Source organism: Meriones unguiculatus, chromosome 4, assembly GCF_030254825.1.
Source record: "Meriones unguiculatus strain TT.TT164.6M chromosome 4, Bangor_MerUng_6.1, whole genome shotgun sequence".
NCBI lineage: Eukaryota > Metazoa > Chordata > Mammalia > Rodentia > Muridae > Meriones > Meriones unguiculatus.
Genome location: NC_083352.1, coordinates 89,802,581 through 89,820,459, shown reverse-complemented (window position 1 = coordinate 89,820,459; position 17,879 = coordinate 89,802,581). Strand labels below are relative to the sequence as shown.

General features: G+C 47.0%; 1 protein-coding gene across 8 annotated transcripts in view; it reads left to right on the top strand.

Moving 5' to 3' along the window:
* Positions 1 to 6,684: 6,684 nt before the first annotated feature.
* Positions 6,685 to 17,879, top strand: part of Atxn2 (ataxin 2) — a 112,795-nt gene continuing 101,600 nt past the window's right edge. For 2 of the 8 annotated variants that reach the window (XM_060382450.1, XM_060382449.1), the window contains exon 1: positions 6,687 to 7,191. In XM_060382450.1, the coding sequence (XP_060238433.1) occupies positions 7,001 to 7,191 (191 nt within the window). In that variant the 5' untranslated portion in view covers positions 6,687 to 7,000. Of the gene's footprint in view, positions 7,192 to 17,879 lie in introns of all 8 variants that reach the window. The other 6 variants (XM_060382455.1, XM_060382451.1, XM_060382454.1 and 3 more) reach the window with 5 other exon arrangements.

Genomic DNA, 17,879 nt, shown 5'->3' with positions numbered 1-17,879 from the left:
GTTTCTCCGAGCTTGGGCTAGCCTTGAACTTTATGTGTTGTTTAGGATGAGCCTGAACTTACCTTCCTGTTTTAGGTCACCAAGTACCAGCATTACAGTCTAAGATGTATTTATGAGTATGGGGGGTGGGGCGGGTGTATGCAAGTGGGTGCAGGTATACCCTCAGCGGCCAGAAGATGACATCGCATTCCCTTGAGCCAAAGCTGCGGGCAGCTATGAGCTGCACAGCATGGGTGTTAGGGAATGAACTCTGGTCCTCATTATTGAGCAGCCAGTGCTCTTAGCCACTAAGCCATCTCTCCAGCATCAGGTTGCTTTAGTTTTAGTGTTAAACATATTCTTAATGCTGGGTGGTGGTGATGAACACTTTTAATCCAGCACGAGGGAGGCAGAGGCAGGTGGATCCCTGAGAGTTTGAGGCCAGCTCTGAAACCACAAAATTTCCCGAGGGGCAGGAGAGACAGAAGTAAATAAAAACAAAAAGGGTCCATCATGGTGGCACACACCTTTTATCCCAGCACTGGGGAGGCAGGTGACAGTGGATCTCTGTAAATTCAAGGCCAGCCTGGTCTACATCCAGAGTTTCAAAGCTGGAGGGGGGGGGGGGGAGCACCAAAATTTTCATTAAACATTTCTACTGAAAAATAAAGAGAAGCCTGGCACAGTGGCACACGCCTGTAACCCCAACACTCAGGGAAGCAGAGGCAGGCATATCTCTGCATGGTCTACAAGATTAGGTCCAGGATAGCCAAGGCTGCGCAGAGAAACTCTGTCTCAAAAAACCAAATCAACCAACCAAACAAACCAACAAACATTTAAAAAATTTTTAAAAGAAGGAAAAAAGGAAAAGAAGAATAAAGTTTTTCCTGTGCCTGTGTCAGCTGGTACAGACCTTCTGCTCTGAGAACAGCATCACAGCATCAGTGTTCTGTTCTTATAGTAGGAGGGCCTGTTTAGGGTCCGGCCCACTGACATGCTTTGCCATGTGGCCACTGCATCCCAGTGTCCCTTGGTGCAGGGCCCTCAGGCCTCAGAGCTACAGCGATATACACAATGTGTTTGCCTACCACCTTCCCGAAAGCCCCTGGCCTGTGCCATGTCTTTTTCTTTTTTTCCTGGCTTTTAGTCTTTTGGGATTCCTGGAGTGTCCACAAATAGATTAGCCTCTAAGAATCCAGAGTAACTGTGGTTAGGGAAAAAAATCCTTGCTGTAATTAGCCATGGTCCTATTTTTGAAATTACATCTGCAAAAACTTGAAGAGGATGGATTGAGGGGAGGGCAGGTTGGCACTGATTGGAATTTTCATGCTTTGAAAGTGAAATCAAGAGCATTGAGGGAAGAATGTGTCATCACAGTTTAAACACGGTCAGACGAAGCGAACTGAAGAGAAATGATTGCAGAAAAATGGATTGCTAGGCATATGGGTCATGTGACAAACACTGTGGTGGTTGGTAACAGCAAATCACTCCAAATCTCTGCCTTGCAGGGCTCAGTTTGTCACCTCCAGATCCTAAGACCTGATTCACCACTGAAGTGATCAAAATTAACAGGCTAACCTAAGTGCTCTGTGGCATGCCGAGGGGGTCACTGAAACCACATGTCAAGTGGAAAGCCTGTAAGACTGGTCACCCAATCTTAAAGGTATTCTCTCGCACTGCAGAAATAGTTTTTTTGTTTGTTTGTTTTTTTCCTGTCTGTTTGTTTTGAGATAAGATCTCACTCCATACCTTCTGGCTGCCCAGGTACTCAGATATCCACCTGCTTCTGCCCCCCAAGTGCTAGAATTATACGTATGTACTGGTGTACTGTATGGCCAGTTTTAAAAAAACAATTTTAAAGATTACGCAAAGAGAGAGAAAAAGAGAGTTGATTATTTCCCTCCTGGTTTGTCCCTAGGATCTAAGTCAGGTTCTCAGGCTTGGGAGCCAGTATCTTTGCCCGCTGAACCATCTTGCTGGCTTAATCATATCTATTTTTATGTATTAAATATCAGAAATACTTTTCTTCAGCTGGGTGTGGTGGCGCATGCCTTTGATCCCAGCACTCAGGGAACCAGAGGCAGGTGGGCTGATGTGAGTTCCAGGACAGCCTGGTCTACAAAGTGAGTCCAGGACAGCCATAGCTACACACAGAAACCTTGTCTCGAAAAACCAAAAAGCAAAGCAAAGCAAAAAAACAAAAATCTTTTCTTTAGCCAGGGTACACAGAGAAGCCCTGTCTCGAAATACAAAACCAAGCAAAATCAAACAGAACAACTTTCCTTTTTATTTTTTTTTTTTAAGATATTTCTGTAGGCTGGGCAGGGTGGCACATGCCTGCAATCCCAGTACTTGGGGAGGCAGAAGGAGGTGGATCTCTGTGAGTTTGAGGCCAGCCTGCTCTACAAATCAAGTTTAGGACAGCCAAGGCTACACAGAGAAACCCTGTCTCAAAAAACAACCCCCCCAAAGATATTTAAAGATGTGTGCCTGCATGAGTTTTTGTGACGCACCTGCATGATGGTGTCCACTGAGGTCAGAGGGCATTGGATCCTTGGAACTGGTGTTACAGGTAGTCTTGAGCTGCCTCATGTGGGTGCTGGGGATTGAACTTTGTCTCACCAGCTCCAGCAACACATTTCAGTAGCAGCCCTCTCTTAGAACAATAATCTTAGTTTTATTTTATTTATTTTTTATTTTTTTGAGAAAAAGACAGGGTCTGGATGTTCTGGAACTTACTATATAGGCCAGGCTCACCTTGAATTCACAGAGACCCACCTGCCTCTGCATGTCCAGTGCTGGGATTAAAAGTATATGCCACCACAACTGGCCCTTTCATTGTCCTTTTTTAAAGAATATTTATTCTAGGTGTGGCGGCACACGCCTTTAAACCCAGCACTTGGGTGGCAGAGGCAGGTATATCTCTGAGTTCCAGGCTAGCCTGTTTAGGACAGCCAAGGCTGTTAAACAGAGAAACTGTATCTTACGGGGGGGGGGGGGGGGGGGAGAAAAAAAAAAGTGGCTGAATTTCCTGCAGGCAGAATTAGACTGTGAGCTGCCCAACATGGTTGCTCAGTCCTCTGTAAAAGCAGTGCATGCTTTTAACCACTGAGCCACCTCTCTTCCCCTCTTCATTTTTATCATGTTCTTTGTGTGTATATATATATATGAAAGAGAGAGTGTGTGTGTGTTGAGGCATGGTCTCATGGAGCTCTTGCTGACTCACCAGCTAACAGAGGATGACCAGGAACCCCTCCCTGTTCCTCCTGCCTCCACCTCCCACATGCTGGGGTTACATTAACTAGGAGTCCTGAAAGATGGCTCAGCATGTAAAGGTGATTGCTACCAAGCCTGAGCACCCAAGCTCCCTTCCCAGGTCCCACACGATGGAAGGAGGAAACTGACTCCTGCTAGTTGTCCCTGTAAGCGTCCACCTCCCCATACACAGATCAAAGCAAAAAGCTGCTGATAATGAGAAATGGTATTGGCTCAGATTCCGATTTGTCTGGAAAGATTTTCGAGGACACATGAGACTTGTAGGAAGCATATTTGGGTCATGTACATGAGTGCCCTGTTGCTGAATAACAGATTACATTGTAAGGACTGCGTCATATCACTGGGGATGCTTTAACTCTGTAACCTCAGAGAATCACTGGCTGGTTTACGACACCAGTGGATATCATGTGTGCAAATTACCCTGGACTAGAATATAAGCAACAGAAGGCTAAAAGTCCAAGTGCAGTCCTGGAGAGACTGCTCAGCTGGTAAACTGAGCAGCTGTGGGGACTCTGAGTGTGAGCCCCAGACCACCTAAAAAATGTTGGATGTGCCAGTCGTGGTGGCACTCAATGTTAATCCCAGAACTCAGAAGGCAGAGGCAAGCAGATCTCTGTAAATTCCAGGCCAGCCAGAGCTACAAACTAGAGAGGTCTCCTGATGTTTACCTCTGGTCTCTATAAACATACATATACATACATACTCACAAACACAAACACACACACACACACACACACACCCAGTGTGGAAGAGTGTAGTTTAGCTGGCCCCAGCTCCAGGTCCTCTAGTAATCCAAATAAGCAAAGACTGCAGTCATGTGGTAGTTTGAGTAAGGTATGACCTGTTACCAAGTTCATTCACATGCTAGTGGTAGCCAACAGGTCCCAGCTCACTGTTGCTTGAGGCCCCAGATCATTACCAAGTATCTGCAAAATTTAATTTAAACTTGACATTTAGCTTTTCTTTCTTCTTTAAAAAAAAAAAAATCCATCCTTTTTGTTTTACAGATACTCATTTATTTTGTGTGTTGCATGTGTGTACATGTGGCAAGCATATTATATGAAAGGTTTATTGCATGGAGATAGAGAGAAGGAAGGAGAGGGAGAGGGACATATTGGGGAAGGGGGTGCCCTGACAGAGAAAGGGGAGAGACAGAAAAGAGAGCAAGAGAACGAAGTAAGAGGCAGCAGGCAATGATGACATTGCAGGTGCCTAAGCAACCTGCTCACTGGCTAATGCATTGACTTGTGAACTAACACACATTAAAAATAAATTATATTAAACAACTTTAACATGAAATGTTGCTATTTGTTCCTTTTTTTTTGTTTCTTCTGGGAAAGTGTCTCACATAGCCGGCAGAATGTGCTGTATGGCCATGGTGGCCTTGAACTGTTTTGACTCTAGCCTCTACTTTCCACCTATTGGGATTCAAGGCTTTGCAGCCACATCAGGCTTCTTCAGGTTAACTTTTAAAAGGGCCACTACACTTAGAAAGACCAGCTTTCTCAATGTTCTTGGGAGAAATGACTTTGTGTGTGTTTGCCAAATATGACAATTTTTACTTGGGCTATGTAGGAGGTTAATTTACTTTTGGTTGGACTACTAGTGTTTCTTAAACATGCTCCAAGTTTTTTTTGTTTGTTTTTTAGTTATTTGTTTGTGGACCATCGTTATGGGGCTGGAGTGCCTTAAGCTTGATCAGGCTCCCACTCTAAAACCAAGTGACATCCCAGATTCTTTCTTTTTATTTTTTTCTTTTTTAAAAGACATTTATGGCCAGTCATGGTGGCGCAAGCCTTTGATGCCAGAACTTGGGAGGCCAGCCTGTTCTACAGAGTTCCAGGACAGCCAGAGCTGTTATATAGAGAAATTATGTCTCAAAACAAAAACATCGACAAAACAAACAACAACAGAAGGTCATATTTATTGTGTATACATGCATGGGCAAACATTTGATTCAATCTAAGAATAGAGGGCTGAGGACAATTCCAAGGGTAGTGTTCTTCTTCCACCATGTCAGCTCCAGGGATCAAACATGGGTGATGAGCCTTGGCTGCTTGTGCCTTTACCTGCTGAGCTATCTGGCTGGTCATCAGCACCACTTCTTGTTACTTTTTAATCTATGTAGACCGAGCAAGTTTTGAACTCAGAGGTCCACTTGCCTTCCCATTGTTGGGTTAAAGTCATGTGCCATAACCAGGGGTCACTACTCACTTAATTACCCTTTTTGAGACTGGGTCCCTTGTAGCTTAGCCTGGCCTAGAATTTCCTTAAGTAGGTGAAGATGACCTTGAAGAGCTAATCCTGCCTCCACTTCCCAAGTGCTCATATTACAGGCATGAACACCACGCCTGACTTTAACTCTAGTAGATTGAGGGGGATTTTGCTGTCCTTTAGCCCGACATTTCCTTAAGTAATTTCACTTAAAGGAGAAAACAAAAACCCCAAAATCACTGGGGAAAAAAAAAAAGTTATCTACTTGCTTCCAATGCAATTACACCTTATAAAACAGACCACAGTGTTTGGCAGCCTCCCCGAGTTAAAATAAAACTTTCAGAAGGGTCAAGGTCTGAAGTTCACATTCTTGTGAGGTCTGTTTAGTCTCCACTGAGGGAGACCCCGTTATACATGGCAAGACCCCATTATCCACCTCTACCAATGCCGTCCATTTCCCTTCAACTCTCCGGAAGGAGGAATAGGAAGTTCGAGCGAGGGAAAAACGGGTTCAAATGAAGGTCAGATACCCAACAGGGGTGAATAAAGTGGGGCAAAGTGAAGCAGCTGGCGGTGGCCTCCGTAGTGGCAAGCTTCCCATGCTGGCAGGGAAATCAAGCACGCAGTGGCACCTGGGGGCCTACTGTGTGCCAGGCCCGGGGGTTAGAGAGGGAACTGCGGGTCTCCGCCCCGAAGGCGCCCGCGGGCCATCCTCTATGTGGCATCTGGTGGTGGTGGGGGGAACCAAGGTCCTCGAAGAGGGCCGAGGACACCGGAGCAACCAGCGGGGCACATCTGCCAACCGGGGCCGGCGGGCGAAAAGCAGCACTCCCTCCCGGAAGGGCAGACCCGCCTCAGCGAGGGCGGATCCCCTCGCGGCACTCGGCCGACCCCGGAGAGCGAACGCGGCCCAGCGCGGCGCCCGCTCCTCACGTGTCCCGATCCGGCCCCAGCCGTCTCACGTCCGACTTCCGCCTGACCCTTCCGACTTCCGGTAAAGAGTCCCCCCCGCCTTCCCCCGCTCCGTTTCGCATCTCCTCACCCTCTGGGCCCCGTCGCCCCGTGCGCGTCCGCGAGCCCGGCTCCCATGCGCCCGTCGAGCGCCGCCGCTCAGCGGCCCGCCGCAGGCCTCGAGCCGCACCGCCCGTCGAGCTGGGCCGCGCGGCGCTCGCTCCCGCGGACGGCGCGGCGCGGCGGGCGGGGCGGCGCGGTGGCGTATCCCTCCGCCGGCCCTCCCCCGCGCGGCCCCGGCGCCCCTCCCCGCGGGCCGCGCTCGCCGCCCTGCGCCTCAGACTGTTTTGGTAGCAACGGCTACGGCGCGTCCCGGCCCGGCTCCCGGCGGCTGTTCGGTGTGTGCGGGCCTCCCCGCCCCTTCGTCGTCGTCCTGCTGCCCCTGGCTCCCGCGGCCGCGCCAGCCCGCGCCTGCCCGCTCGGCGTCCGCGCGTCCCCGCCGCGCTCCGGCTTTTCCTCAGCGCGCCCGGCTCCCGGCTGTCCCCGCCCGGCGTGCGAGCCGGTGTATGGGCCGCTCACCATGTCGCTGAAGCCGCAGCCGCAGCCGCCCGCGCCCGCCAGTGGCCGCAAGCCCGGTGGCGGCCTGCTCTCGTCGCCCGGCGCCGTGCCGTCCTCGGTCGCGTCCACCTCGTCTTCCACGGTGCCGGTCCCGGCCGCGCCGGTGGCGTCTTCCTCGGCGGCCGCGGGCGGCGGGCGCCCCGGCCTGGGCAGGTGGGTGTCGGCTCCCCAGCCCCCTCCGCGCCTGTCGGGCCGATCCCGCGCCGCTCGTCCCCTCCCCCGCCTCGCCCCGTGACCGGCCGGCGACGCGGTGGGCTGGGGGCCCGTGGAGGGGCGGGAGGCGCAGGCGGATTCTTCGGGCTTCTCGGGCCGTGTCCAGCCTCCCGCACCATCGCGTCCCCTCCCCCAGACGACCAAGATGGACGGCCGGGGCGGCCCCCTGCCCCTCATGTGTGTGCGAGGGGCGATCGGTGTCCCCGCCCCATCCCCTTGCTGCGTCCCCTGCCCGTGATGGAAGGGCGGATGGGCTAGGGTGCAGGTCGCAGGCGCACCCTCTCCTGAAATGAGCCTCTTGGTGGGGTGGGGGAGTCGGGATGGAGGAGGGGACGTGGAGGCCCAGCCGCCCCAGGTAGGGTCAGCCCGGTGTCCTGCATATCCCCCACCCTGCAGGCCCTGGGAAGGTGGGCGACCGGGGCGAGGTGGGTGGCCAGCGGCCTTCCGCACCCATCCCCCTTTAGAGCTGGGGCGGCGGGGTTCCCGCAGCGGGCCGTCCTCCCCCCTAGCTGGGGAAGGGGTGGGGGGGGTGCCTGGCTCCCTCCAGGCCGGCCTCCCTCCTTCCCCGCAAGGTCCCCTGCGCGCGGGTGGTGGCCGATCCGCATTGCTGTTCCTAGTTCTCCGAGCAGAAGGCGCCTTTGAATAGAGGTGGGCGAGGGCCGGACTCCGGAGGTGGGTTGGCGGCGGGCATCGGACACGCATCGCATTTTCTCCTCCCAACCCCCGCCCCAGTTCCTGAAATTTTTAGGGGTGAGGAACCGCAGCATAGGAGTTGGTGCGGGTCCGGATGGCAACAAGGCGGGTGTTGGCTTGTGCCCTCGCCCTCCTCGCCCCTCTCGCTCCTCTCAATATTCTTGGTAGGAGCTGGAGGCCGGGTGCTGTCCTGTGTGACTGGTCTTGACTCTGGAGGGTGTGTGCGCGCGGGGGTGGGGAGGGGTGGGGGTGCTTGTCAGTTCGTATTTCACGAACTAAGAAAATGCTTAGTGTTAAAACGGAGAGGCGAATGCCAATAGACTCCATTCCATTGTGGCCGGTGTCCTTAACTTGGGAAGCGCCGCCAGAGCTTACCAAGGGCATGCAAGTCCATTTCCCCTGCCCCGAGTCCATCCGTGTTACAGGCACTACCGTGGCTGCCTTTGGCCTAGGCCTGGCCGGCAGGCCCTTGAACAGCCTCTTCCTTAAAATAGGCATCCAGGACTTCGGAGGTGGGCAAGAGGGTTTTTCATGTACGGAGTTTTCTTCTTTAGCCGCATTTTCCAGCCGTCCATTTGCAGAGAGTGTTTCTCTACAGAAGTTAACCCGTGGGGTAAATCAGAGCAGGTTTTTAAGAATTCTGCTGGGAACAGTCTGTTTTTTACTTTATTTCCCCCACACTCCCGATTTTCCTAGCATGAGGCATTTCAAACCTCCTTAGCCTGCCTCGTTCAAATTAAACTATCATTTATTTCCCCAGCTCAGTGAAGTTGGGGTTCTATAACTGGAGCCTTTTTTGCCCTTGACTTCAGTTAAAAACGAAAAATCTTTAAGGATGCATCCTGTTTTTCTTTCCTTTTGCATGTTTCCTCTAGTTATCAGAAAGTGACAGATGTATTTAACTTGTTCAAATACAAATTAAAGTTTCTAAGCTCCATGAGATCTCTTTAGTCTTAGAGATTAGATTGTAGCTGAATTGAGTCCACGGGGAGGTGAGCATCCCAGATGAGTAGGGTAAGAGTACCAAAGTTAGAGTCTTCCTTCCTTTTAGTTCTTGAAGCATACATTTTAGCACTTGCTCTTTTTGGCAGTTCCGTACAATACCGGACTCAGAATGTACATTTTTTTTTTCTGTTTAGAGCCTTGGCTAATGTTAACACTTGTAGAATTGCTTTCTTACTCTCTGTCAGTTCGTTGTAAATCCATTATAACTTAGAGAACTTTGCTTGGTTTGTGTGGGTCATTTACAATGAGCCTGGCAGCATGTTTGAGGAAAGGAGATGTAGCTGGTGAGAGGGTTCAGTGGGTAAAGAGACATGCTGCCACACTTGTCAACCAGGATTTCCACCCCTATCACCATAGCAGGAAGAGACTGACTCCTGCAAGCTGTCCTCTGACTTCTACGCACCTGCCAGGGTCAGGCTCTGCCTCTCCCACAATAATAAACTCAAAAAAAAAAAAAAAAAAGAAAGAAGGAAAGAAAAAGTGGCATTGATGTCATGTTAGAAATAGCAAAATGTTCTCCACAGCCTAGAAATTCACTGCTGCCTTAAGCACTGTTTTATTTCTGGACCCCTCCCCCAACCTGGAACTCTAACCCAGGGCCTTGCTTCTGCTAGACAAGGTTTTTGCTACTCAGCCAGCCTGGACCTGGCCTGGTGTGAACAGAATTTTGTAACTTTGAGAACAATTAGAGGCCTCTGTCTTAGAAAAGAAATGGGTGATCACTTTTCTTAAAATCTTACCACAGGTGCACCTGAATCCACTTCTTACTCTCCACTTTGACATTTTGTTGTGAGGTTGTGTGATCAGCTTTGTTCCCCCTTAACCTGGTAATTTTTTTTTTTTTTTAAATAGTAATTTACCTACTAAGCTAAGTTTCTACCTCACTGTTGGGATTTTGGTCTTCAAATTTTTGTTCTCGTAGAGGTGGTAGGTACAGAGACCTTCATATTAAAAGTGTTTTGCTTCATTTTAATTTTTTCCCTAGAGAAAGTGCCCAGGAGTGGTTTCACTAGGTCAAGGACTCTAAGGTTTTATGGCTTTCACAAGCTGTGCCATGTTATTTCTCAGAAGACTCAGTGGGTGGGTCCTGGAGCCAAGAAGGCAGCTCTTTAGGGGGTGGGGTGGGTTCTGTGTTGTTAGATGCTGTTGGGAAACGTCACATTCAACAGCAGGGTCATTCATAGGCACTTTTCATGTGTATGTTTCCTGGTCATTTCTAGTTTTTAAAGATTTTATTTCATATGTATGAGTCTTTTGCCTGTTTATATGTTAGGCACACAGCATGTGTTGCCCAGTGTTCCCAGAGACCAGAAGAGGGCCCTGTTTTTCCTGGAACTGGAGCTGTAGACAGTTGTGAGCCACCATGTGGGTGCTGGAATCCCTGGGCCTTCTGCAAGAGCAACCAGTGCTCTTACCCCTGAGCCACTGATCCTGCTCCTCTTGCTTATTCCTTTTTTAGTTCTAGAAAGATTGTTTTTGTCTGTGTGAGTGTTTGGCGAACATGTTTGTAAATGCCCTGTGTGCTTGCCTGATACCCATAGAGACCAGAAGAGGGTTCTGGATCCCCTGAAACGGTATTAGGGACAGTTGTGAGCCACCTTGTAGGTGCTAGGATCCTCTGAAAGAGCAACAAATGCCAGGGTTGGTGCTGCATGCTTTTAATCCCAGCACCAATGAGGCAGGGGCAAGTGGATCTTTGAGTTTGAGGCCAGGTCTGTATAGGAAGTAGATGTATGAGACAACACAAGCTCTTAACCACTTCAGCCCTTGTGTTTGAGTTTTCACCAAGACTGTATGTGAAGATGTTTTAGAGCCTGTAGTGTACACTACTGAATCAGACCCATAATTTCTGAAGGAACTGTTGAAACAAAACTTAGGCTTTTTAAAAATCGTTAATCCTCTACTTTTACTTGTGTTACTACCTGTTAATTTATGATCACTTTTGAAAAAAAATTCAGCCTGCTGTGGTGGGGCACACTGATAGGCTTTGCTGAAGGAGGTGGCAGCAGAAGGATCAGTGAGGGCCAGGCATTCTGGGTTACACATCTGCTGTGCAGTGGTGGTGTAAGTCTGTAATCCTAGCCTGGCGAGGCAGAGACAGGTGGATCTGTTGTGCTATTTGTTTTCTTGTGCCTCTGGTCTGCTTGGTGCCTGTGGAGGACAAAGGGGGACTGCAGATGTCAAACAACTATAGTTCCTGGTGGCTTGAGCCACCATGTGGGTGCAGGGACCTGAACACAGGTCTTCTGCAAAAACAGCCAGTGCTCTTAACGCTGAGCCACCTGTCCACAACCCCACCTCTTTTTTTTTTTTTTTTTTTTAAGATCAGGTCTTTTGTATTCCAAGTTGGCCTTGAAAACAGAATGACCTTGAACTTGTGGTCCTCGTGTCTTGACACTTCCAAGTGTTGAGATTGTAGGTGTGTACCCAGTTTATGCAGTTCTGGGGATGGTAGTTGAGGGCTTCTCTGCATGCTAGGCACACATTGTACCAATGTAGCTACATTCTCAACTCCTATTTAGTAACTGCACTGGCAATCAGCATGGCTTATTCTCTCACCCTTCCTTTCTTTCCTTTTTTATTGGGTTTAGTGGTGGTTAGGGGAGCATCTAATTTGTAGACCAGGTTACCCTTGATTTTGTTGGCTTTTTTTCTTGTTTGTTTTGTTTTTGAGACAAAGCCTTATTATGTAGCCTTAGGTTTAAAGGTATGTGCCATTCCAAACTTGCTGGCTTGGACATTTTTTTTTAACTTTTAAAAATTTATGTGTGTGTGTCTGTGCGGTTGTGTACCACATGTGTGTAGGGTGAGGAACAGACAACGGCGCTGAATCCCCTGAAATTGGTGGTAGAGGCAGTTATAAGCTGCTAAGTGGGTACTGTGACTGGAACCTGAGTCTTCTGGGAGAGCAGTAAGTGCTCTTAGTCAGGGAGTCAGCTCTCAAGCTTGACTTGGAGCTTCTTCCTGGTTTTTGTTTTCTTTTCCAGACAGGTTCTCTTGCTTTGCAGCCCTGACAGTGCTGGAATCACCATGTAGCAGTCCAGTCTGGTCTCTGACTTTCAGAGATCTACCTGCCTCTGCCTCCTGAGTGCTGGGATTAAAGATGCGCATTATCATGCCTGGTTTCTTTTTTTCTTTTTTGAGACAGGCTTTCTCTGTGGAACCCCTGGCTGTCCTGGAACAGGCTGTATGTAGACCAGGCTGTTCTTAAACTCAGAGATCCACCTGCCCCTGCCTCCTGAGTGTTGGGATTAAAGGCATGTGCCACCACCTGGTTTGTCTGGAACTCCTTCTACCTGCCTCTGCCTCAAGCACCATGACAGGCTCCTACCTCTATCTTAAAAAAAAAAAAAAAAATTGTAGCCCAGACTGACCTTGTTTTGGCCTCAAAAGCACACTTGGGATTTCAGGTGTCTCTGTATGCTACCAACCCCAACACTGCTCAGTTTAAGCACTTTTTTAAAAAGTTGTATTTGGTTGGGGGGGGAGGGAGGAAAGGAGAGAGAGAGTCGGTGAATTTCAAGTGTGTGGTTGGAGGTTCCAGGACAACTTGGAGGTTCTCTTTTCACCCTGTGGCCAAGGGATGGAAGTCTGGTTGCCTGCCAGCCCTGGGGGCGGGTGCCTTTACTCATTAAGCAAGCCATCTTTCTATCTCTTTCTTTTTGAGACAGGTTTTCTCTGTGTAGCCTTGGCTCTCCTGGACTTGCTTTGTAGGACAGGCTGTCCTCAAAACTCACATAGATCCTCCTGCCTCAGCCTCCCCGAGTCCCAGGATACAAGTGTGCCCGCCTCTCCAGCCCTCTCACTTTTTAAGAATCTTTTCTCTTGATTTTTCAACTTTGTGTTTTTTTATGGCCTTCCTTCCTTCCTTCCTTCCTTCCTTCCTTCCTTCCTTCCTTCCTTTTTCCTTCTTATATTTCGATTTATTATGTATACAGTGTTCAGCCTAGATGTACACCTGCAGGCCAGCAGAGGGCACCAGATCTCATTATAGATGGTTGTGAGCCACCATGTGGTTGCTGGGAATTAAAGCAGGACCTCTGGAAGAGCAGCCAGTGCTCTTAACCTCTCCAGCTTCAGCTTTATTTTCTTAAGGCATTGTATCTTAGAAATAGTTTATTGTTGGGGGCTGGAGAGATGACTCAGAGTTTAAGAGAACTGGCTATTCTTCCAGAGGTCCTGAGTCCAATTCCCAGCAACCACATACTGGCTCATAAACATCTCTACTGAGACCTGGTGATCTCTTGTGGCCTGTTGGCTCACATGCAGTCAGAATACTGTGTAAATAATAAGGAAATAAATCTTTAAAAAATTTTGTTCATTGTGCTTTCATTTAAATGTCGGAGTCATCTTAAGTTCATATCTCCTCAAGTGTGTAAAATACTGCACAGCACAAATTATTGAGCATATCTATAAGGCAGAGAAAAGTTTTTGGGATGTGCCCATGATTAAACCAAAGGTGATTGCTGTCCTGGACTCTTTTGAGTCTTGAAGCTAGCTCCCTGTGTGATCCACATTGTCCTGTGCCAGTCCTGGTTTGCTGGGATTGCAGGTGTGTTCCAGCACACCTAGCTTACCGTGACTGAAAGGCAGGCAGCTTTAAACAACACATCTGTGGACAGCATTAGACAAGAATGGGATTAGAGGCAGCAGATTAAGGGCATAGAGAGTTTGAGGAAGGGGATGGCTACAAATTTAAGTGGATTAGAGCAGCGTACTTGAAGAGGTAACAGTGGAGATGTCAGGTCCTTCAGCCATTCGTCTTGAAGTTAGTTGCAATTCCTAAGGTTAAGACTGGCTCATTTTGTCATCCTAAGGGCTATTGATAGCTGTTTAATGATGCCAATCTGAATTTAGCAGTAAAGTTGATATTTAGGTCATCAGAGCTAAACTACTAAAGTCTGCTAATATCAAAGAAAGGCATGTTTTTGTTGTTCTTTTGAACTAATATATTTTGTTTGTTCAAATATGTGGAGATTGCATCTCTGCGTTGAAAGAAAAAAAAACAATGCTGGAGTTGCTCTGAGCTCTGCGTGTTTAAGTATGCTAGGGGAGACATGGGATCAGGCATTCTTGTTTTCTCTAAATGTGAACTTGTGTTTTTTGTTTCTCTAGTTAGACAGTTGCAGTTTTACACAGGGGATGGAAACTCACCATCCTGATTAATAGCCACATGATGCAGACTTAAAGAACTGTCTCATTCTTTTTGCTCTAAATAGCTTCAGCCGTGTTGGGACTTCATTCTGCTATAGCACTGTGGGCATGCACACATTCTCTTTAGAGACTTTTTCCTTGAATTGTAATGTTCTATTTTGGCTAGGTAGAAATTGCTTTTAGCATTATAGTGCTGAGCGAGTACAAAAGTCTATTTTTATAGTTATTTGAAGTGATGGTGACAGCTTCAGTGGAGATGTAAATGGAATTTATTAGCAGGCTAAACCTGCTATTGGAGGTTTTGAATTGGAAATGCATGAGGGAGGGATGTAGCTCAGTGGTAGAGGGTTTGCCTAGCATTCAAGAGGCCCTAGATTGAATCCTAGGTTCTGTCAAGAAAGAAAAACAAACAAACATTGATTTGAAGTTGCCTTGAAAAAATTTAAAAACATGAGTGAGTTTGAGAACAGCCTGGTGTACATAGTGAATTCCAAGCCAGCGAGGGCTGCATAGCTAGACCCTGTCTCAGAAAGGTGAGGTAGGGTGAGTGAATAGTGACATTAGTGCTTGGGGGTGTTGGAAATGTGTGTGGAGTCCTCTTCACTGTAAGGGGTGCAGTTGCTTATCTACAAGTGTGCCACTGAACTACATGCCCAGTGCTCCTCACCTGTTGATGCTTACTTAGTTGGCACATACAAAGCCTGCTTCTCAGGAAACTACCTGTCTCTGGGTAGTTAAGTCTAGAAAAAGTGTAAAGACATTTTTGAATCCCTACCTTAAAACCTGTGTCACGAATGCTGGAAAGTGTGATTTGTTTACTTAGGGACAGAACCTTGCTTTTCCTAGGCTTGCCTTGAGTCTGTGATTCTCCTGTCTCAGCTTCTCAACTACGGGGATTATAGGCAGATGCCGTCATACCTAAATGTTCTTAAATTAGTGTTCTATCAAAAAAGAGAGCCTCATACTTTTGAAGATGAACATCTATAGAGAATATGCTGTACTTTTTCATGAGGGTGTTGGCCTTGAAGCACATATTTCAGTTCTATATGTGGTTGTGCCATAAGCTACTTTCCTGTTTAAAACAATTAATGTTTTAATTTGTGTGTGTGTGTATATATATATATATGTATATGTGTGTGTGTATACCATGTCTGTCCAGTGTTTTGAAAAATAGATATAATAGATATGTGAAATATGGGATATAATACGGATACATATGGGATGTGTTCTGTGGTGACGAGCACTGTCCTGCAGTACAAACAAATTTATTTGTGAAATTATTAAGCTGAGGTTTGTCTTATATTTGGAAGTTTTGGTTACTTGCAGAAAAGTAAAATACTGCTAGGCATGTTGGTGCATGCCTTTTTTTTTTTTTTTTTTGAGACAGGATTCCTGTGTAGCTGTAGCTGTTTGGAGCTTGCTCTGTAGATCAGGCTGGCCTCAAACTCACAGAGATCCATCTGTCTCTGCTTCTCAAGTGCTGGGGATTAAAGATGTATACCATCACTGCCTGGCCACATGCTTTTAATTCTAGAACTTGAGAGACAGGCAAGCAGATCTCTGAACTCTAGGCCAGTAAAAGCTACACAGTGAGAATCTCAAATAAAATCTCACTGGGAAGCAAAAATTCTCAGCTATTAAAAAAGGATTTTTTTTTTAAAAAGGTAACCACCATTACAGGTTCATGTATGATTCAAACATATGGCTTGTATGTACATTTTTCTTTTTTTTAAGATCCTTTCCCCCTTCCCCCCCAAGATAAGGGTTTTTCTTTGTAGCCCTGGTTGTCTTGGAGCTCAGAGATCTGCCTGCTTCTGCCTCCCACCTGTTAATTTTTCTTTTTTTTTTTTGAGACAGGGTTCCTCTAACTGCTCTGGCTGTCCTGTACTCACTTTGTAGACCAGGCTGGCCTTGAACTCACAGAGGTCTGCCTTCCTCTGCCTCCCAAGTGCTGGGATTACAGGCATGTGCCACCATGCCTGGCTAGGATTTCTATTTTTTATTTAAAAATATTTTTAGATTATTTTATGCTGTGAGTGTTTTACTTACCTGTCTGTGTATGTACCATGTTTATGCCTACTGCCTTGGGAGGTCAGAAGAGAGCACTGAGTGCTTTGAGAAAAGAATCTACAGAGCCACTGTGTGGATGCTGGGAACTGAACCCTGGGTCCTCTCTAAGAGCAGCTAGTGCTTTTTAGCCTCTTATTTTTATTTTTTAGCTATATGGCACCTGTGTGTCCCTGGAAGAAATGTGCATGTGAATTTTCAAGGACAGTAGGTGTCAGATCCCCTGGAACTGAAGTTACAGGCTGTGAGTTGATCAACATGGGTGCTGGGCAGTAAACTTAGGTCCTGTGCGAGAGGAGTGGCTGTTCCTAACTGCTGAGTCATCTCCAGCCTCATAGATTAGGTGTTGAGTTCAGTAGAATGTTTTTTTTTTTTTTTTCTTGAGATGATAGAGTTTTAGAATATGGAGGCAAAAGCAGGCAGATCCCTATGAATTTGAGGCTAGCCTGGTGTGCAAAGTGAGTTCAGGACAGCCAAGGCCAGAGCAACCCTGTCTCAAAACAACAAAACAAAAAAGAATTTAAAGTATGAAAAAAGAAAAGGGAAAAAAAATTACAAAGTAGAGAGAAAAAAACCTTTCAGTTTGCGAGATTAAGTGATTTGCAGAAAGCAGCCTCTTGATTTTTATTGCGTTCCCCCTTAAGTAATATAGACATATAAACAAGATGGTGGGTTGTACGTGCAACGCACTAGTGCAGTGTTTGTCCGGAGTTTGTTGGGCTCTGCATTAGATCCCCACCCAGCACCACAGAAAAATAAAATGGAGATGAAAACAATACTAGATCTTGCTGTGTCTTACAGAGTACAGTTGTAGACAGTTTTTGCCCTTCAGGAGTTTTTGAGTTTGGCTCACTTAAATAAGTCTAGTTTCCTTAATTTTTTTTTAATTTATATAATTCTGCATAACTGTAATGTGAGATCTAGTTCAAAAAAATTTTTTTAAGGGCAGGGTCTCACATAGCCTAAGCTGTCCTTAAGCTTGGTGTGTAGCCAAGGGAAAGTTTCTGGACATTGAACCCAAGGCTTTGTATATACCAGGCAAATACTGCACTCCCTAGCTTCCTGGTAATTGTTTAATGGAAAAAAAAAAAGACTTATGTTTGTAAGTTGCCAGTGAATCAAAAGTAAAACTTTTAAAGGCAAATGTGATTGACAGCAGTGAAAATAGTGTGATAGGAGGGAGAGAGACTGGGGGCTCTGAGAGCTCAAAAAGCATGCCCTGCTGGGCTGCCGCCTGAGTTAATGACCCTGGGCTGCTGGGTGCGGTGGGCTGGGGGTGGCACATCGCCTTACAGCACAATGTAGTTAATTTACATGCTCACAGTGGTGACTTAGAAGCTCACATCATTTTTAATACCGCTCAAGTATTTTTCAGATTTTAGGTCATGAGTGATTAGATAATGAAATCACTTTAGTTAAAGGGTCCTGGCTCTTAGGGGGAGGGTACTCCTCATTATGGAGCTCTGGTTAGGCTGCAACTTGCTTTGTAGACCAGGGTGGCCTCTAGTCGAGATCTGCCTGCCTCTCCTTCCCGAGTTCTGGAATTAAAGGTATGAACCATCATGCCTGGCCCTAAATTTTTCTTTTTTTGTAGCCCACTGAGTCCAGTTAGTTCTATCTGTTGAAATGTGGGACTGATACTGTTTTGCTCTTGTATAGGTTTTGTGCAAGTAATTGTAGCTGTAATGATTATGTTGTGTTCAGAAGAC